The 21152-nt window shown below is 45.1% G+C and overlaps 1 protein-coding gene across 14 annotated transcripts in view; it reads right to left on the reverse strand.

Moving 5' to 3' along the window:
- LOC138763089 (plexin-B1-like) overlaps positions 1 to 21152 on the reverse strand; it is a 300451-nt gene that overhangs the window by 60920 nt on the left and 218379 nt on the right. For 13 of the 14 annotated variants that reach the window (XM_069936701.1, XM_069936698.1, XM_069936695.1 and 10 more), the window contains 7 exons: positions 16567 to 17442; positions 15425 to 15553; positions 13617 to 13739; positions 11105 to 11198; positions 7767 to 7933; positions 5765 to 5916; positions 2084 to 2192 (listed from right to left, as the gene is read on the reverse strand). In XM_069936701.1, coding sequence (XP_069792802.1) covers positions 2084 to 2192; positions 5765 to 5916; positions 7767 to 7933; positions 11105 to 11198; positions 13617 to 13739; positions 15425 to 15553; positions 16567 to 17442 — 1650 coding nt within the window. The remainder of the gene's footprint in view (positions 1 to 2083; positions 2193 to 5764; positions 5917 to 7766; positions 7934 to 11104; positions 11199 to 13616; positions 13740 to 15424; positions 15554 to 16566; positions 17443 to 21152) is intronic. The other variant, XM_069936705.1, reaches the window with a different exon arrangement.

Below are 21152 nucleotides of genomic sequence, written 5' to 3' on the forward strand. Positions count from 1 at the left end.
ATTTGCATATCTGGCATCTGCAAGTGGCCAATAATTCCCCAATAAATTGTCTTTGATGCAAGTAAGGAAGCAAATTCATCTCAACACTGGGTGAAATTGGTGGAGTTCTGCTTCACTCTGATTGCTATTTAAAGCTGAACAAGTTGGAAAATTTGCATTTATTGGATTGTAGAGGGCCAGGGCAAAATATGTGGACCTCAATTCATAGGTCTCCATAAAACTCAGTACACTGGCTGGACTTGCAGCTGGAGGTGCTGTCTGCATTGGCATTCCATTTGCTGGGCTTGTGGACTTAGTTTGTTGCTCGAGCTGGTGTGCTTGTATCCCAGGACATCTCCTAGGTTGGTGGCCTACCTACTCAACCCATGGGCAGGTCTTTCAACAGCTGGCGTTGCCTTGCACCATTTGTGGAGGTGGGCTGGTGCTGGTTCTGCTGGGCTTATAATCGGGGTATTCTCAGGATTTTCTGAGCTAGTGACTGCAGACTTTCCTGGGTTGGGTAGACTTCTTGCTGGAGTGAAACATGAAAGTCTGCAGACGCTGGGATTGTAGTAAAAACACACCAAAATGCTGGAGGAATTCAGCCAGTCTTGCAGCGCCCATAGGAGACAAAGATATATACACCGTTTTGGGCCTGACCCCTTCAAGGAGTAAGCAAAGAACAGAAAGGAGTCAAAATAAAGACAAGATTGCAGGGGCAAGAGTCCAGACCAACAAAAGATGCTATTGGATATGATAAGAGAAGAGGTGAGAATTGATTGTGGCTCTGTGACAGAAGGAAAAGAGAAGAGAGAGCATGAACAAGAGAGAGCATGAACAAGAGAGAGCAAGAGCTAGGGGAATTAGGAAAAGTTGATATTAATGTTATCCGGTTGGAAGGTGCCCAGATGGATGATGAGGTGTTGTTCCTCCAATTTGTGGGTGGTCTCAGTCAGACAGTGCACGAGACCATGAACAGACATGTCAGCAAGGGAATGGGATGGGGAATTGAAATGGGTGGCCACTGGGAGATCCATGCTATTGTGGTGGACAGAACCAAGATGCTCAACAAAGCAATCCCCCAGTTTGCATCCAGTCTTTCCGATGTAGAGGAGACCACTGCAGGAGCACCGGATGCTGTAGACGATCCCTGCAGTAAGTAAAATGTTGCTTCACTTGGAAGGACTGTTTGGGGCTCTGAATAGTGCTGAGGGAGGAGGTGTGGGCGCAAGTGGAGTATCTCCTGTGGTCATAGGTCTCCAGGGGACAATTGGTAGGAAGGGAGGAGTGGACAAGGGAGTCATGGAGTGAGCGGTCCCTGTGGAGTGGGTTAGGGAGAGGAGAGGGGAATATGTGTCCAGTGGTGGGATCACGTAGTGGGTGTTGGAAATGGCGGAGACGGATGCGTTGGATGCGGAGACTGGTGGGACGGGAGATGAAGACAAGGGGCATCCTATCCTTGGGGTGGAGGGGGCCCAGGGCAGATGTGCGGGTAATGGAAGATATACGGGTGAGTGTGGAGTTGATGGTGGTAGAGAGAAAGCCACGTTGTTTGAAGGAGGAGGACATCTCTGACGATCTGGCATGGAAGATCTCGTCCTGGGAACAGATATGGCACAGATGGAGAAATTGCGAGAATGGAATGGAATCCTTACAGGGGACAAGGTGTGAGGAGGTGTAGTCGAGGCAGTTGTGGGAGTTGGTGGGTTTATAGAAGATGTCTGTCGAGAGTTTGTCTCCTGATATGGAGACAGAGAGATCGAGGAGAGTGTTGCTAGAGATGGACCAAGTGAATTTGACGTCGGGGTGGAAGTGGATGAAGTCAATGAGCTTATCAGCGATGCTTCATCAGTCTCCTTGTTGGGACTGTTATCGGGAAGCTTCCCACAGTTCATGCTGAGTCCGCAAGGCATGTAGTTACTGCTCAGCTTGTGCTTATATTTCTAGCCCATTGCGGGTGTTGGATCTGTAGCACGGGTATGTATTCGCTGGTTACAATACTTCCCACAAACCCTTCATAAACTGCAAAAAAAAGCCTCAAGATTCAATGATAATAATAAATTTAAATGCCATTAAATGAAAATTCAGTAAATTTTATGCTGACCTGATACGTGAAGAGCTGTGTCGAACTGCTGCTGCCATCACCGCCAGCTACTTCCACCTTGACTTGGCCGGAAACTTCTTCCTCGCTGGCTGCAGTGTAGCAAACAATCCTGCAAGAGAAATCCATCACTCTTAGCTGAACTGTGGTAGGATTGCACATGTGGACAAGAAACTGACTTAATTATAGTCCCCGATGAGGTGATCCACACCATATCAATGACTGACAATGCCTGCTAAATACAGCCCTGACATGAAGCTCCAGATGCACAAGTGTTAATATCATATTCTGAACCACTGGGCTGGGGAATGGTGAGTGTCATCCCAAAAGTTAAGCGGCTGGGTCTCAACTGTCCTTTACAAGTCTCTGGTACTTCAATGCCATTCACAGGCCCTTGAGTTTCCTTTGCTCGGTTCGATCATGTACCTCATTGATCAGTCAAAATCCCCTCTAATTTTACAACAATGCACACAGGCCCAGATAGCCAGCAAAACTCTCCTACTTCTCTTCGATAGGAATATTATGCATTATCAAATAGGTAATAGAACAATACAGCATAGTACAGGCCCTTCGGCCCTCAATGTGGTGCTGACCCATATATTCCTACCTTAAAATAGTATTAAACCCTCCCTTCCCCATAACTCTATTTTCCTTTCATCCATGTGCCTGTCTAAGAGTCTCTTAAATGCTCACAATGTTTCAGCCTCTACCATCATCCCCAGCAGGGCATTCCAGGCACCCATAACTCTCTGTGAAAAAAGCTTACCCTTGATGTCTCCCCTAAACTTCCCTCCCTTCACTTTGTATGCATGTCCTCTGGTGTTTGCTGATCCTGCCTTGGGGAACAGGCGCTGACTGTCCACCCTATTTATGCTTCTCCTAATCTTATAGACCTCTATCGTCTCCTTTTGTCCGTCTATGCTCCAAAGTGAAAAGTTCCAGCTCTGCAAACCTTGCCTCATAAGACTTGTTTCCCCATCCAGGTAACATCCTGGCAAATCTCCTCTGCACCTTCTCAATAGCTTCCACAACCTTACTGTAATGAGGTGACCAGAACTGAACACAATACTCTTAAATGTGGTCTCACCAGAGATTTGTAGAGTTCCAACATGATCTCTCTACTCCTGAACTCAATCCCACTATTAATGAAGCTCAGCATCCCATAGGCCTTCTTAACTATCCTATCAACCTGTGCTGTGACCTCGAGGGGTTTAGAAGGCCCTTCCCTTTCTCATCGTCCAAAATAAGCCCCCGCAACAGTACATCACTTGTTCAAATCTTCCGTTTCTCCTTGTATCTTACAGAGTTTCTTCAGCTTTGTTGGTTGATACCAGATCATATAGGAATAATGACTACAGTGAGCACTTGAAGTGAGATATCAAATAAAATGTCATACCTTGTTTTAAGCTCCAAAGTCCCTGTGCATTTTCTCAAACATACCTTATTGTAGAATCACAAGGAGTCAATGACTTCCCATATGGCAAAATTGTAGTGGTACACCTCCAGCCTACTGCAGGGGGCAACCTCTGGACCTGCAGGAGTGTAAGGGGACAGGACAACACCTGGCCGGCTGTCAATTAGTCGGCCTGAATGGATCAAGCCCCACCCGGTCGGGTGTCGATCACCCTCTGGGATATAAGCCTGTGCCAGCCATCGAGGCCTCACACAGAGTTGCTGCAGCCACAGCCAGCCTGGCTCTGTGGAAGTCTTTGTGGATTAAAGCCTGTTGTACAGTCTTTACCTCGTGTGTGTCTGATTCTGGCCAACAGCGCACCACAATACTTAGTCAGCAGTGGCTCTGCCGAAGCTGCTGTAGTGTGGGCCGTGGGGAGCAAGGGAGCGGAGATGCAGCGTTCCCGTGGGGCCCAGCCACCCAGTCGACTGCTGTTGTCTCAGCACAGGCTTTAAACGGCCGGTTGAGGGAGCCAACGGTGGTTTTAGTTGAAATCCCGTGACTGTGGGTTTGTGCCCAAGATGGCGGTGCCTATTAATTGGCAGCAACTGCGAGGGGCTGCAGACTCCGGGTAAACGGAGGATTGGGGGACACCAGCGGATGGGAAGGTCACCCTCCCCCACCCCGTCTGAGAGGGAGAGGTGGGGACAGTGACCACAGCAGCGGACCAGTGAGAGGGGGCTCAGCGGTGGGCTGCTGGTGACTCGAGGCGAGGAAGCTATGGGTTGCTGGAGGCTGCAGATTGCTGGAGACTAACTCGAATTGGCTGGAGGGTGTATCAGGTATCGGAACTGGGATGCTAGGAGATGCTGAGAGCGCTTAAGGGTTCCTGACTGCATTGGAGGTTCAGATCTGGAGCTTGGGTTGCCAATGGTTTGAACTGGACTCTGTGTGGCTGCCTTGAAGATGAATCTATGGACACTCGGTGTCTCTTGGGGGGGGGGGGGGGGGAACTCTCTTTTGCTTCTCTCTCTCTGACTGTAAGTCTGACTGTAAAAGGTGTTTAGGCAATTCCTGCCAGTGGTGAATCTCTGCTTTGCTGCAGGCAAAAGGAATTTCATGTAATACTATGACAATAAATTGAATCTTTAATTCCGATTTTGAAATATTTTCATTGGTATTTTGGTGACTGAATCCTTCCAATTCAATCACCCTTCTGGAAAAACCATACACTTGCACTGAAGTCCATTGGAACTGACATATTAAGCTTTGACCATTAGAATTAGAACATTTAACCTAGCTCTTCAGTGCAGGCTGAGCTGAGATATGTGGAGAAAAATCCTAGCTGTAATTTTAATAAAGAGAAATTTTTTTTCGATATCGTGCGCAATGGTTTTGCATGTGCTCCAGTCTTCACTGTGCCTGGTAAGTGTCCACTTGTGTCCAATGCAAAATAGGGGATGTGTTAATTTTGTACTTGGGTGACTTTCTACCATTTAAAATGGCACATGTTACCAGTGTAATAGAATATTTCAACCTTGTACAGTTAAATGCAGATCCAACACTCATGATATTCCGAACTATGCAAAGGAACACCAGGTGCTGTAGGGGTGCTGGACAAAGTGGAGACTCTCTGTCTGCCTTACTGCAGACAAAAGTTACAGAATTTCATGTATGTTACTTTCTAAATGCAGTATTACGCAACAATAATGGAACCTGTACCCTTTATGCAGTGCATTGGTTGGCACTTCATGGTCCACTGGAAGTATTCACCCCCAACACCACCCGTGCACCTGCTCTGAAGTGTGCACTGTCTACAAACAGTGATCCAGCAGCTCACTCGGAACATGCTGGTGCACTTTTCAAAATTATAACTTCCATTATCTAAAATAAATCAGAACCACCAAGCATCTGAACACCACTACCTGACGGATCTTTGCAAGTCACACACCATCCTATCTAGGGAATGTATCACAGCTCCTTCACCACTGGATCTAAATCCGAGATGGCCCAAAGAAACTGCACCTTGGGACTTCCTTCACCAGTGGTTCAGGGTGGTCTCCCGCCACCGACCGGCACTTTTAACGTGCATCAAGTGCTGGCCGTACCTGTGATGTCCATACCCCGTGAATGAACGACGACATTCAACAAATATTGGATTGATCAGGAATGTAGTAGTCCTCGTGGCATGTAGTAGTCCTCGTGGCATGTAGTAGTCCTCGTGGCATGTAGTAGTCCTCTTGGCATACCCCCACACTAGGACTTCTGAATCACAAGAGTAACGGACTGACCTGGTAGAGACCTCGTACTTGAGCGGCTCAGCACGGCATGGGATACCAGCGACTGTCACCATGTCCTGGATGTCCTCGAATCGTTGGCCTAGGTTTGAACCGATGATGGTGAGCATGGTGCCACCTTCCTGCAGTCCTGACACAGGCTCAATCTGCGAAGACAAATAGTCCACGTCAACCAAGGCAAGAACCAAGGCAAGATCTGCCATCAGATCTTTGTTCAGGTGCTTGAGGAACAGCAGAGTACTGGGGAATAATGGTCAGAATTGGGAAGAGGAGAATGGATTTGGTCAAAACGCAACAGAAATCAGAAATGGATTTTTGACAGGTGTCTGAAAGAACTGTCAACTACTCTTTCTGAGAGATTCAAGAAAGACGCGAGGGACAAATATCCACCCACAGGACGTCAGTATCAGGCATGAGGAGCAAGAGGAAGCCATAGAGCGGGTACAATTATGACAACAGAGCACACAGGGAAGATTTGGAAGGATAGGCACCAAATGGAGGCAAATGGAATTAGCCCAGAATCCCAAGTTGGTTGGCGCAAGCACGTTGGGCTGAAGGGCCTATTCTGTGCATCTTCCTAGTTCTCCCTCCCCGTTCCTCAGAGCATTGAACAGCCTTATCCACAAATCATTTTCACATTTTCCTCGAAAATCCTCTTCCCCCTCTCTTTCAGAGGATGCACTCTCAATAAAAATTATACATTCTGGAAGAAAACCAACATCCTCTCCACCCTGGCTTTTGCAGCAACAATTATCTGGATTCCGTCTCCTCTGCTCAGCAAGGTTTTTGTCAGCAGAAGCAATTTCTCCCAGTGCACTGCCAAAACCGCTCCAAATTTTGTGCAAATTTGACGAGTCTCCACACATCCTTCTTTGCTTCCAAAGGGACTAATTTCAGCTCACTTCATGTCAGTAGATTCACACTTCATGCCAACACATTTATTTGGGAAGTCCCCCGAAGGAATGAAAACCCCTTTCCTTCCTCTGAAGTGTTTGCACCTGCAGTTTACTGGTATGCAAAATATGGGAGGATGTGCCATCAGTTCGCTTCACACCTCCCTCCCTACGGACACACTGCCATGTGGTAACTGCAGAGTCTGCAGGAGCACTGACAGAGACAAGAGTCCTTACTCTTCCATTCTTGGGAATTACTATCTCAGAAGATCGTTCCTGAGCCAAACACTAATAGCATCATGAAGAAAGCACGTCAGTGCCTCTACTTCCTCAGGGGTTTGCGGAGAATTCCGTAATACAGAAATCCTGGCAAATTTCTACAGAAGTGTGGTGGAAAGTGTGCCTACCAGCTACATCACTATCAACTCCAGTACCCCTGAGTGTAAAGCCCTCCAAAAGGTAGTGGGCACAGCCCAGGACTTCAAAAGCAAAACCCTTCCCACCATTGAGAACATCTACAGGGAACGCTACTGTCGGAGAGCAGCAGCAATCATCAAAGATCCACATCACCCAGCACACGCTCTGTTCTCGCTGCTGCCATCAGGAAAGAGATATCGGTGCCACAAGACTCGCAACCCCAGGTTCGGGAACAGTTGCTACCCCTCCACCATCAGAATCCTCAACAACAAACTCAATCAGGGACTCATTTAAGGACTCTTACATGTGCACTTTATAGATTTTATTTATTCTCCCTGTATTGCACAGTTTGTTTATATTCATTATCGGTTTACAGTTCTTTTAATTGTTTATATGTTTTAAGCTGTGTACTTTTTCTTGCACAACCAACTAGTAGTAATTCTGCGGTGCCCGCAGGAAAAAGAATCTCAGGGCTGTATGTAATGTCATGTGTGTACTCTGACAATAAATCTGAATCTGAAAAAACACTTGTGAGCAATTCCCTGAGTTTAGGGAGTTCTCAATGATACCTGGCCACATTACTATTTACCATTGGGCAAATAGTAACTGCATATGAAAGCCATCACCCAATTCAATATGTCAAAGGAATGGACAATACTGGGGGAGTGGGGGGTGGTCGAACTCACCATGTGGATGACTGGAGCTGGGCAAGTCTGCTCCACACCGTCCACACACAACTCCTTGAACACACAGCTGGGCTTTCCTCCTCCACACCACACACACGAGTACTTGGTGTCTGCTGTCTGACAACGGCTGCAGTCTGTCCGATCCACAGAGCAGTTATACAGGGTAACTATACAGAGGTGGGGTGGGGGTGGAAATCACAGACTATTAGTCGTCTTCACACAATAGCCCGCAGAGAGAACATTCTCCAGACAACTGCCACTTTCACAGTTCACGTCACAGCAGTGACTCAGCTTGAAAGCAGCTACAAAGACCTGCAACGTGAATTGGAGATGCTACTTGGGACGGCACAGTTGGCGTAGGGGTTAGTGCGTCGCTATTAGAGCGCCAGCGATTGGGACCGAGGTTCGAATCCCACGCTGTCTGTAAGGAGTTTGTACATTCTCCCCGTGTCTGCGTGGGTTTTCCCCGGGGGCTCTGGTTTCCTCCCACCCTTCCAAAAACATACCAGGGGTGTAGGTCAATGGGGTGTAAATTGGGCGGCACAGAAATAGCCCATTACCATGCTGTGTGTCTAAATTTAAATTTTAAAAATCACAATGTTGGAAACATCAATCGGATTATGTAGCATGGAGAAAGGTCCATCGCTCCGTCGAGTCTGTATTGACCGCCATTTACACTCGTCCTGCAGCAACTCCTTTTATTCTGTACACATTCCCTTCCTCTGCCCCACAAGCTGCTTCTCACCTGCACAGAAGAAGCAAACCTGCCAACCTACATCTGAGGTAATCCACAGGGTGGCAGGGAGAAGGCGCACACTCTGTTTTGGTCCCACTAGCTGTGAGGCTACAGCACCAGAGTCTGTGCCGTGGTACCTCCCAAGTAGCAGTATTAAAATAGAACTATAAAGACAAATTTAACTGAAATAACATCTCGTTCTAATTTTACCAAGTGCCATAGGACCGGACATAAAAGCCCCACAAGATGGCGGAATTGCCATGCTTCTTTAAAAAATAGAAATTAAAAATCAGTATTTAATTTTAATTTGATTTAGAGAAGCAGCACGGTAGCAGGCCCTTCCAGCCCATGAGCGCACGCCTCCCAAATACACCCACGTGACCAATTAACCTACTAAAGCCACATATCTCTGGGACATTGGAGGAATTCCACACAGATACAGGGAGAACGTACGGACTCCTTATCGCCACGGTAATAGCATTGTGCTAACCTCTACACTATTTTTGCTGGGAAAACAGGCCAGGGCCAAACATGAGGTGGCTTGATGGGCCGGATGGTCTACTCCTGCCCCTATTTCTTATGTTCTCATGTGCATTCACCTCCCTCCCATGCAGCTGCGATGACCTCAACAGCTCTGAATGAGCAAGTTTCGGAAAAACTAGCCACCAATACAGTGCTGTCAAAATATCTAACTCCTCTTTCTTGACATTGTGCAGAGATAAAACTCACATTTTAAAAAAAATCCAGATTAATTCACAACAAATTATTTACAAAAGGAAAACAGGTCAAAGTCTTATCCCCTCTTGCCTCTGGCATCATTCATGAAGATTTTTTTTTAAATGTAGACATACCGCTCGGTAACAGGCCATTTTGGCCTGCAAGTCCATGCCGCCCAATTAACACCCCATTAACCTACACCCCCAGTAGGTTTAGAAAGGTGAGAGGAAACCTACACCCCCGGGAGAACATACAAACTCCTTACAGGATTTGAACCCCAGTCCCGGTCGCTGGCGCTCTGTCCAGATCGTGGCTATTCTTTTGCCTTGGAATCACTTACCATTTCTGTTAATAATTCCATTAATATCCAAAGATCGGCATCTCACAGGGTTTTAGTTTACACAGGTGATGTGGGCCATATTTAAATTACCTGCCTGTATGTAAATATTTTATTGACCTTGTTTTTTTTTTAAGTTTATGCAGCAAATATAGCCAGTGGCCTGCACTATGCACACTGGGACTCAGCCTCCTTGAGTTGTTTGTCTTTCTTTTCTTTGGCTTGGTTTTGCGGACGAAGATTTATGGAGGGGTAAATGTCCACGTCAGCTGCAGGCTCGTTTGTGGCTGACAAGTCCGATGCGGGACAGGCAGACACGGTTGCAGCGGTTGCAGGGGAAAATTGGTGGGTTGGGGTTGGGTGTTGGGTTTTTCCTCCTTTGTCTTTTGTCAGTGGGGTGGGCTCTGCGGTCTTCTTCAAAGGAGGTTGCTGCCCGCCAAACTGTGAGGCGCCAAGATGCACGGTTTGAGGCGATATCAGCCCACTGGCGGTGGTCAATGTGGCAGGCACCAAGAGATTTCTTTAGGCAGTCCTTGTTCCTCTTCTTTGCTGTACCTCTGTCACGATGGCCAGTGGAGAGCTCACCATATAACATCTTTATAACAGCAGATGGGCAGCCCAGAAAACCTGCCATTGTACATCACCAGTCAGCCAGCCAAACTTCACACAGCATGAGTGCTAGAAACACATAACACTGGAGGAGAATCGATACAAGGAATCTTAAATAAAAACAGAGCACTGAGACTATTCAGCAGATCAGCGATCACATTCTGGGGCGACATATCGCTTCTGATCAAAGGTTGTCATTCACTTGCAATGTCAGGATGGATTATGCGCAGGGGTGCAGTGCTAATTTTTTAGGTGCCGCAGCTCACCAAAAACGCCGACAAGGAGGTGCCCGGAACGGCCCCCATGAGGTGCCAGGAGCGGCCCCCTGAGGTGCCCGGAGCTGCACTCCAGTGAACTCCAGCAGCACTGCCCCCCCCCCCCCCCGATTATGCAGACATTCAACCTGAAGCCCTGCAAGGAGCGAGTTCATCACTTCTTGCTTCTTGTGCCGGTGCACTTCAATGCACAAGTCAGGAGAAGGCAGGCGGGGGGGTGGTCTCGGGGGCATTCCCAGGTCATCTTGAGCAGTGCAGCCAAATATATTTCATAGCAGGTCCCTCAGATAGATCCACATCTAACTAAGTTACAGTCATTAAAATGCTCTGGACAAACTGAAAAGATAAGCAGCTCATCTCATAAGGACCCTGTATTTTTAAGTCAATTCATTTTTTTTTAAACTTTAACTCAATGACAGTTGTTTTAAAAGTCTGATAAAAGCAGCTAGAAAAACTTCAAGGGCCTTGGGTTCCATCTGCGTGGCTCAGTCACCACTCAGGAATGGTCCACTTTGCCTCAGGTCTGGTTGGTCACACTGGCAACAGGTTCAATCACAGAAGCCGCGTGATCGCCAGGGTGTGCGCTGACTTTTTTTTTTATGAGTGATGAAGCCTTGAGCAGGACAAAAGGAAACAAAACTGAAGAGACACTTTAAATACTTACTGAGCAAATTGTGCACACTGTCCACTCGATAATTGGGTCGTCGTTGAACGTACACAGTTGCATTGTACTCTTGTTGGAGGGTAGCGTAGGCATACTGCAACGGCAAAGTTTGGAAAGTGACTCCGGGTAGTTGGTGGAGAGTTCCGTTTACAAGCAGAAAATGTTAGAAGCAGGCAAATCGGTCTACGGCTATCCAAAAAGAGAACAAAGCAAGATTATGTGGGGTGTGGGGAGGAGGGGTCCCTTCAATGTCAGAACAAAGTTGATGGTTCACACATCAATTCTGCCCATTTATCTTTGAGGGTACTCGCCGCAATTAAAGCCATGGGGTTGATGATCACAAATGCTCAATGAGGTGTTAACTTTGGACAGGGAACACACTGATTCTTTGACCCACTACCATCAGGAAGAAGGTACGGGAGCATCAAAATCAGGACTGTCAGGCTTCTTCACGCAGGCTGTGAGACTGATGAACAGTATCCTGTAACTGAGTGAATCAACCCAAAATATTATTACATATTTACTTTGTGATGGGTTATTATATTTTATATTATATATATTAAAAGAGATAGATTGTGGGGGTTTAGTGTAGGTCACTTCACAAACAGAGTAACAAAACACATCTCATTTAAAATGCAAGAGCTTTGCTGAAACTAGACATTCAGGGACCAGTGATTTTTGCAAAGACAATGGAACTGCTTTGGAAAGAATTTCAAAAGCATGTGCAAATGAAAGTCCAGGTTTAAGTGCTGATAAAGATCTTTCAAGGATTGGGTTTGGAGCCTAGGGAGGAGGTTTTTTTTAAACAAGCAGAGAGAGAGAGAGAGGAAAGATCAAACAGGATATCTCTTTTAGAGAGAGAGAGAGTTCTGCAGTAGCTTTTGAGGCTGCAACATAGCAAGCTGGCAGCTTATTGAAAATCCCATTTTGAAGATGGGCTGTGAGTTCTGAGTTCAGTCTGTTCAAAGCCCTTTTAGTCCTTACAAGAGGAAATGCCTGGCTACAGCGTTTCTCCTGAAAGAAGGGAAACAAGAGGAACTCTGGTGACCTGGAAGAAGAGGTTATCATTTGGAAAACCCATGATGGGGCAAGCTTCTTCGGCAAGACACTGAAGTCACTCATCAGAGGAAATCAGTTTGTGTATGTCCAACGAGCAACAAATCTCTCCCTGAAACCAACAAGAACCTTCCTGAGCAGTAACCATTTACCTTTAAGCACCTGGTGAAAGTTCATGAATGTTAAATTCTGTGCACAGTATGAGAATTGCCTGATACCGGTGAACTTGGAGAAGTGAATGATTGGACTATTAAAGCAAAGAACTTTTCTGAACTTATTCACATTCGCTTAGAATTAGAAGGTGGTTAAGTTATGTTAAAGTTTGACCCTGTTTTTATGTTTAAAGAAAATTAAAAGTAACCTTTGTTTAAACAACTATTTGTCTTGGTGAATTTCCATTGCTGCTGGGTTTTGGGGTTCTCTGGGCTCGTAACAACTTTAAATTATATCTTTCTGTGTATATGTAATTATTATGATCTGTGCAATGTGTGTGCACCATGGTCCAGAGAAACAGTGTTTCGTTGGGTTGTTTATGTACAGTTAGTTGATAATGAACTTGAACTGAACAATGTGCAATTGTACAAAGGATCGCAAGAAGGTGTAGCGGGATGGTTCTGAAGCACCATTAGGCAGTTTTGCAGGCTAAAGGCAATAAGTTAGGGATATAATTATATGGCACACTGTTCAATGCCAAATAAGAAATCATTTTAATTCAATCAGTGTCATCTGCACTGGGCCACTGTTGCTTCCTCAGGTAATAAACTGTAGGCACGTAACGGCACAATTAAGGAATTTTTCCGTGACGCTGGCAGTCTAAAAAGGAATATGCAGGAATTTTGAGTCAATCCCTGCACCGTGATTTATCCTACAGGATCCCTACAACTTTTTGGAGGAAGCCTGCAGTGCAAATTGTACCGGAAAAATTTGCATCACTCTTCTACACGTCCAACTGCCGGGACTGTTGCACTTGGGGACTTCCAGTCTAAAAAGGTGCCCAGTGTGAACGACCACACAGGCAGTCATTGTGTTAATTTTTTTCTGTGACTTTCCTGATATTGGAGTCTAAAAACCTTATTTAACGGCTGGCTTCAGAATAATATTGAGTAATGACCCAGATAATCATGCGGGACAACACCTTGCCTGTAAGGATAGCTCTACTGAGTGAAGTGGGAGACTCTGTGCTGTTACTCTGTACAGGGGATTGCAAAGGTTTAGTTTCCAGTTCTTTACCCAATGGTCTTTTAAGTACAAGCTCTTGCAGAGTTAAATTTTCCAGGGTTAGGTGAACAAATTGCACTTTTAAATAAACAAGTTTGTCAGTTGTATTGAGGCAGCATGTGAATTTGTGGTGTTTTGACTTGCATTGAACAGTGATGATGGGTTCAGGCACTCATCTGACATAAGTCGCCAAGCTTACTGTTGCATGACTATTTCACAGGGCTGCTGCGATTGTTACCTGGTGCACCTGACAAGTGATGAAGTAGAACATAGGATCATTGTCATCACCTTCAACGAACGCCTCCACCACCACCATCCGACCCTCAATAACAAATACACACTCGTATTCCCCCTCTGGCTCCTGCAGGCAACAGAAACAGAGAGAAAGCCAACAGCCAAGTCAGAAGGCCATGCACTCTATTACAGTAAACATTTACACAGTGCGTGTGTGTTTCACAGAGTGATCGTCTGCATAAGTGTTATCTTCTCAAGACAAAGCAAGGAAAATTCTCATGAAGATGTGACAAAGGAAGAGTCCTCGACTCCTTGAATTAGGTGAAGGATTTACATACTGATCCTCATATTTCAGAAGCCTTGTGCCTGAACTCTTGTTCACTTGCGTATTCTGACAGCAGATTCAATGATCCAAAGATTTTTTCTAAAAGGATTTAATAGCTGGAGCTAGCAACTGGATAGATGGCTCCCAGGGGGAAATCAGGAGAACATGATCCATTCCCCATTGAGGGGTCAGCAGTAGAAAGAGTTAAGACCTTCAAGTTCCTGAGTGTCGACATCTCTGAGGGGCTTCCGAGCTGATGCAATCACAAAGTAGGCTCGCCAGCTGCTATGCTTTGTGAGGAGTTTGAGGAGATTCGATATGTCACTGAAGACTTTTGCAAACTTATACAGGTGTATCATGGAGAGCATTCTGGCTAGTTGCATCACTGTCTGGTACGGAGGTGCCAATGCATAGGACAAGAATAAACTCCAGAGGGTTATTAATTCAGCCTGTAACATCACAGCCATCAGACTTCATTCCATCGAGGACATCGACAAGAAGCGGTGCCTTAAAAAAGCAGCCTCTATCCTCAAAGACCCTCTTCACTCTGTTACCATTGGGGAAAAGGTTCAGGAGCCTAAAGACGAGCACTCAGCGGCACAAGGACAGCTTCTTCCCCGCTGCCATCAGATTCCTGAATGGACAATGAACCACAGACACTGCCGTACTCTCATTTTTGTTCTAATTAATTTATTTTAAAATGTAATTTTATAACAATATTTCCAGTGTAACGCTACCACAAAGCAATGAATTTCGTGACATGTTTATGACAATAAATTCTGATTTGGATTCAAAATCTGAATCAAAACACCACTATAAAAGCCCTGTAATCGCATTTGACTCCTTAATTACTCTGCAAGCAAATATATAGAATCCACTTTCATGGGACTTTAGCTCGCTCAAGGCTACTGGAAACAGTAAATGTAACTCTCAAAGACTTGCGATCGGGGTCTCGGCAGTTTATACTATGAATGAGACCATGTTCCCCCGCTGCTGTTTCAGAATGATGAGGGTTTCAGTTTTCCTAACTCTCACTCACTTCTCTTCCTCTCCAATACAAGGGATTTGCAGCAAGATACAGAACAGCCCTTTTTTTTCTCTCCTTATTCTTGCCAGGATGTGAATAAAACTTGAGAGAAGTTCTGTATTTGATCCTATTCTGTCAATTCTTGCAGACCTCTAAGAATACCAGTCACTCGCGAGATGCAACAGGGAAGTGTAGTATTTAACACCCCAGAAGGGGTGTTTCTGTAAACCAAGAGTGACAACTTGGATCAATGCATTAGATCTTAGTCCAACATCAACTATATCAAGGTGAGACCCAGGTTACAACAATCAAAGAATTTCTGGAGGCATTCGGCAGGTCAGATGAAATCCATGGCTAGAAATATGTCTGAACTCTTTATTGAGAATAAATAGAAAGGTGAGCAATTTTTTGGGGGTTAAAATTTTGTCCAATTACAGTAGAAGAATCGAAAAAAAGTCACCTGGAAAAAGTGAAGGTTTTGGCCAGTAAGGGTGATCTTTCGTTCCACGTTGACTGGCAGCAGAGACGAACCTTGAACGTCATCCACGCAGGGACACGCCAGAGGTCCCTTGTTCACACCCTCATCGCCCTATGTAAAGATCACAAGCACACATCATGAGCCAAAGAGCAAACTGGTGAAAATCCCTGAATAGAACCAGTAAATCCACTTGCCCGGGAGCTGCAGGCACAATCCCTCAACAACACTTCCATCTCTCATGGATGTGTTCCCAGGGCTTTCCTGCACCACAACCTTTCTATTCAATTCTGACATATCTAACCTCAGAAATATGATCAGTTCACTAGGTATCATCTTAAATTCCAACAATTTCTGAGCAAGTTTGATAATGTTCTGGAAATTCTTCATGGGATTACAGCAGTGGTTCTCAACCTTTTTCCTTCCCACTCACAACCCACTTTAAGTAATCGCTATGCCATCGGTACTCTGTGATTAGTAAGGGATTGCTTGAGGTGGGATGTGAGTGGGAAGGGAAGGTTGAGAATCACTGCTCTAGACCCAATTGTTACTGAAATATTTTGCTTGAGAATAATTGTAATTGGCCCATTTCCTTTGGAGTTCTGAAACCATGCATATAACGAGTCAATTAGGGATGATTAAAACAGTGGTTTTCAAACATTTTTTTTCCACCTACATCCCACCTTAAGCAATCCCTTACTAATCACAGAGCACCAATGGCATAGGGATTACTTAAGGTGGAATGTGAGTGGAAAGAAAAAGATGGAGAACCACTGGTTTACAGTGTTTGATTCTAATGGGGAAGAATTTGATAAAGTGGTAATTCTTTTTAGTAAATAAACAGGTCACAGAACAAACTACTTTGCTCTCCAAATTTTTGGTGCCATCCCTATTTACTAAAAAGTGTCTTGGCTTTGACCCTCATGCACCCAAGTCATTTAAAACTCGCTGTTTACAATGTTCTAGTTATGACATTCGTACAGAAGGATAATATTCTGGGTATTTATAGTTGGGGCAAGAGAGCAAATATCTTAAGATACTGTTATGATATGCAATTTTGTGCAGGCATGGCTAGCTTTCGGACAGCGAAATTCAAGGATGACTGCTATAAAACAAACTTAACTTACCAATCTGGAGAAGGGTGGAGAGCCAGGGTCAAAGTGGTAGTCCACCTCAGAGCCGAACAGGTGGAGAAAAGCAGGAGAAGGGTTCTCAACATCTCCATCACCCGATAGGAGCACAGCAGCGGCTGAAAATACTGCAGTGTCATTCTCAACCTGGACAGTATCTACCCAGACATCTGGCTCCTTCCACTCACCAACTTCTCTTGTTAGCCAATCAGAGGAGAAGGAAGGAACCCAGGTGGTCAGGTCATCAGGTCTGGGGTCGGTCGGCACTGCCAACCGAGTGGAAGGGGACTCGGTAGGTTCTGGAGGCAAAGTTATGGTGACAACAGGAATGCCATCCTGGTCCATAACGTCTGAAGGAGAGGCTGACGTGGTTGCAACAGGAGCATCCATGGTCTGGTAGGCGAGAGCATCAACCACCGTGTTCGGGCTTGGAGACATCTGCACTGTAACAACGGTAGGCGATGATGCAGATGGGCTTTTGGGGAGACTGCTGGCACGCCCCTCAGTGGCTTCAGCAACGGTTGTTGCTGTTGCATCAGTGGTTGCCACTGTGATGAGGCTGGCGGCGGTGGACGGCACGGATGGTGCTGCTGTGATCGCTGCAGTGGTCGGAACAATTGTTGGAGCTGATGTAGTCGACAGATCAGTTGGCGTGGCTTCCACCATGGGAGAAGCTGTGGTCCGTAAAGTAGTGGTCACAGTGGTAGGGGTGGCAGTTGGGGTGCCAGGGATGGCAGATGGGGTGGCAGGAATGGTTGTGGCCCTTGCTGTGGCAGCGACAGTGGTGGGGTGCCCAGTGGCTGGGAGCGCCGTAGCATTAACACGGAGTGGTTTGGTTGGGAGTGTTGGAAGAACCACATACGGTAGAACAAACTGTCAGGGAACGATTCCCATTAGACCCAATCAGGATAGGCAGAAAGGATGGAAAAGGATTGGAGGAAGACACACAGACAAAGGGAAGAGGGACAGCGAGAGACAGAAAATAACTCATTATTTCTGATTTTGGAATCAATTTAAAAATATTTTTAAATAAATCACACTGAATTACTGCAGTGAAGCTGTGGTATGCCTTCCCTTATTAAAGGAGCTCTTGGTATGGCAAAGACCTTCTGAACTGCAGAGGTCACCAAATTGTAAGCTTTATAATCAATTTAGATTTAATTTTAAAATATTTGTGATCACTGTGCCACCCTTTTTGTGGTGATTATTTAGAGTGGAATCTTCACTTGCACAATAAAAAATACTGGTCTAAGATATACTATGGAACATTGCTTTTAAATTGCATTGTACAATTGCTTTTCAACATTCATTTTTAATTGAACACCCCTTGGAGAGGCGTGCACACCAGGTGTCAGCCCATTGGGTATACCATAAAGCTCCTCTAATACAGGGAAACGCTCACAGACTGAAGATCAGACACATTGAAAACGACAGGTGTTCACCCAGAAAAGTGAGGTTGTTTTTTTTGGAGCTTTGCAGAAGAGAATTCACCATGAAGTGACAAAGTGGACTCTCACACCAAGTTGCTGCAAGGAAATATTGCACTGATTCGGGGGTGCGGGGAATGGAAAAATATTTCACTGGATCAAAAGAAACATGATTTTCATTGAGGTGATCTATTCTTCGTTCCTTCTGTCCTTGGCACACTCCTCGAGATTTTAGTTACGCTTTGCTCCATGGCCCACACCATGCTTCTTTAAGAAAGCAAAGACCTGGCTCTTTGTAAATTAAGTACCGGGAATCCCACCCCAGTACCTGGAGTTGGTGGATGCCATTTGCCTGAGATTCCACGTTTGTGTGACTGACGAACCAATTGGAAGGGGCGGCAATTTTTTCACCTATTTACTTTCTGCAATTTTTTTGCCGGCTGCCTGAATTCCGGATAACAGGGATTTCACTGCATTTGAATACCAGCTCTTTGCCAAAAGGCCAACTAATATTCTTTTAATGCACAGCATTGCTTTGTTAAAGGGAGGACAATTATTCAGCCGAGAGTTCAAATTCCATCAGAGCAGCTGGGAAATTTAAATCCGATTAACGATGTAAATCTAGAATCAAATGCTGGAATCAATTATTGTGACAAGGTCATTCCTGGATTATCATTAAAATCCTGCAATTAATAAAACCAACACTGATCACCTGCTCTGGTGTCTGAGACACATACCAAAATGCCCTTGGGGATGGATCAGCAGGACCACCCAAGGCAAATTAGAAATGGACAATTCCTGGTCTAGGCAACAACTTCTACACGCCTTGAATCAAAATAAACCCCAACCTGCCTTAAGTGTGGATGACACTTCATTTTACAATCAAATGCATTGACAAACCAAAGAAAATCAAACATCAACACTCAGAGCAGACTTTTCAATGGGCCTCTAATTTTTTGCATGGACACTAACGTCTTACTGAGCATCTTCAAAACCCAACGATTCTTCGAGAAGATGACAAAGTTGCCTGGAAATATCCAACAGCTTGACAGAAGATCAGAACTCAAGTCAAAAGTTGCTTTATTTAGAACCATAGAATGCTACAGCACAAAAAAAACAGGCCATTCAGCCCTCTCGTCTACGCCAATCATTATTGACTTGCTCCCATTCGATAACCCTCCAGACATCTCCCATCCATGCATCTATCCAATCTATTCTTAAAACTCAATATCAAGCCCACATTCACCACACCAGATGGCAGCTCATTCCACACTCCCACCACTCTCTAAGTGAGGAACTTTCCCCTGATGTTCCCCCTAAACATTTCCCCTTTCAGCTTAAAACTATGACCCCTTGTATTTATCTTCCTCAATCTAAGTGGAAAAAGCCTACTCGAATCCACTCTGTCTACACCTATAATAATCTTGTAAATCCCTATCAAATCTCCTCTCATTCTTCTTTGCTCAAAGGAATAAGTCCTAACCTGTTTAATCTTTCCCTCTAACTCAACTCACGAAAACCCGGCAACATCCTAGTAAATCTTTTCTGCACCCTTTCGATCATATTGATATCTTTCTTGTAGTTTGGCAACCAGAACTGCATACAATATTCCAAATTTGGCCTCATCAATGTCTTAAACAACTTCAACATAACACCCCAACTCCTATACTCAATACTTTGATTTATAAAGGCTAAGATGCCAAAAGCTTTCTTTACAACCCTGTCCACCTGCGACACCACCTTCAGGAAACAATGTATCTGTATTCCCAGACCTCTCTGCTCCTCCACACTCCTCAGTGCCCCACCATTTACTGTGTATGTCCTACCTTGGTTTGCCCTTCCAAAATGCATCACCTCACACTTGTCTACATTAAACTCCATCAGCCATTTTCTGGCCCATTCCCAGTTGGTCCAGATCCCTCTGCAAGCTTTGAAGCTCTTCCTTGCTGTCCACTACACCTCCTATCTTCGTGTCATCAGTGAACTTGCTGATCCAATTTAACTCATTATCATCCGGATCAATGATATTTACAACAAGCAACAACAACCCCATCATAGATCCCTGAGGCACACCACTAGTCACAGACCTCCAGTCTGAGAGGCAATTTTACACTACCACTGTCTTCTTTCTCCCACACAGTCAATTTCAAATCCAGTTTACAACCTCTCCAAGGATACCGAGTCTGAACTAACCTCCCACGTGGGACCTTGTCAAAGGCTTTACTAAAGTCAACGTAGACAACATCCACACCCTTTCCTTCCTCTTCCTTCTTGGTAACCTCCTTGAAAAACTCTATTACAAGATTTGTTAAACATTACCTACCATGGACAAAGCCATGCTGACTGTCCTTAATCAGCCCATGGCTGTCCAAATGCCTATATATCTGATCTCTCAGAACTGCATTGATTTGCAGCGAGCATATCGTTTCCATTCTCAGCAGCAGGAACATAAGCTAGGCCTTGGAAGGAAGGGTGGCATTGTCACAATGCTTTGCCTGACTATTTACAATTAACAATAACAGATTCTACAGATAGCAGGAAACAATTTTCCCCACACTGCTAATTCATTGTTTCTTCGATGACCTCTCACAGTGTGGCCTTCCAAAATCAGCTCACTCAATTGAAAAGGAGCGCATGGAACCCTAAACTCGAGGTAAAATTATGCAAATGGATGCATGTCCCGGCTCCAGGAACTCAGTCTGACACACCAGTGGGTTCCTATTGGACATAACCTGTTCATCTCCTACACATCCTTGACCAAACAGTCAAGACCAAATTCTAATTTATAGACAGGGAGAATAGATCATTCAGGTCCAAAACTTTCCATTTGTTCCATTTCAGGATGTGATCATTCCTGGCAGCCAAACCAACGCTCACTACCCTGGAGAGAGAACGACTGCATGCCATCCACTGGCGAAACCTCTACTGAGATACCAGACAGAATTCAGAGTGATTCAGGAATAGTTCTGCCAATTAGTTAGACCCTGGCTGATTTATTTCATTTAGCAATGCTCTTCATCCCAACTACAAACCCTACCCTTTTTCTCTAACCTCGTACATCTTCCCCAAACAAAATTACTAGACATGTTTAACTGATTCTGTTCAATGGAAAAAAAACTTTCCAGCTTCACCCCCTGAATAATGTCTCCAAGTTCA

This window comes from Narcine bancroftii, chromosome 5 (genome assembly GCF_036971445.1).
Source record: "Narcine bancroftii isolate sNarBan1 chromosome 5, sNarBan1.hap1, whole genome shotgun sequence".
Taxonomy (NCBI): Eukaryota; Metazoa; Chordata; class Chondrichthyes; order Torpediniformes; family Narcinidae; genus Narcine; species Narcine bancroftii.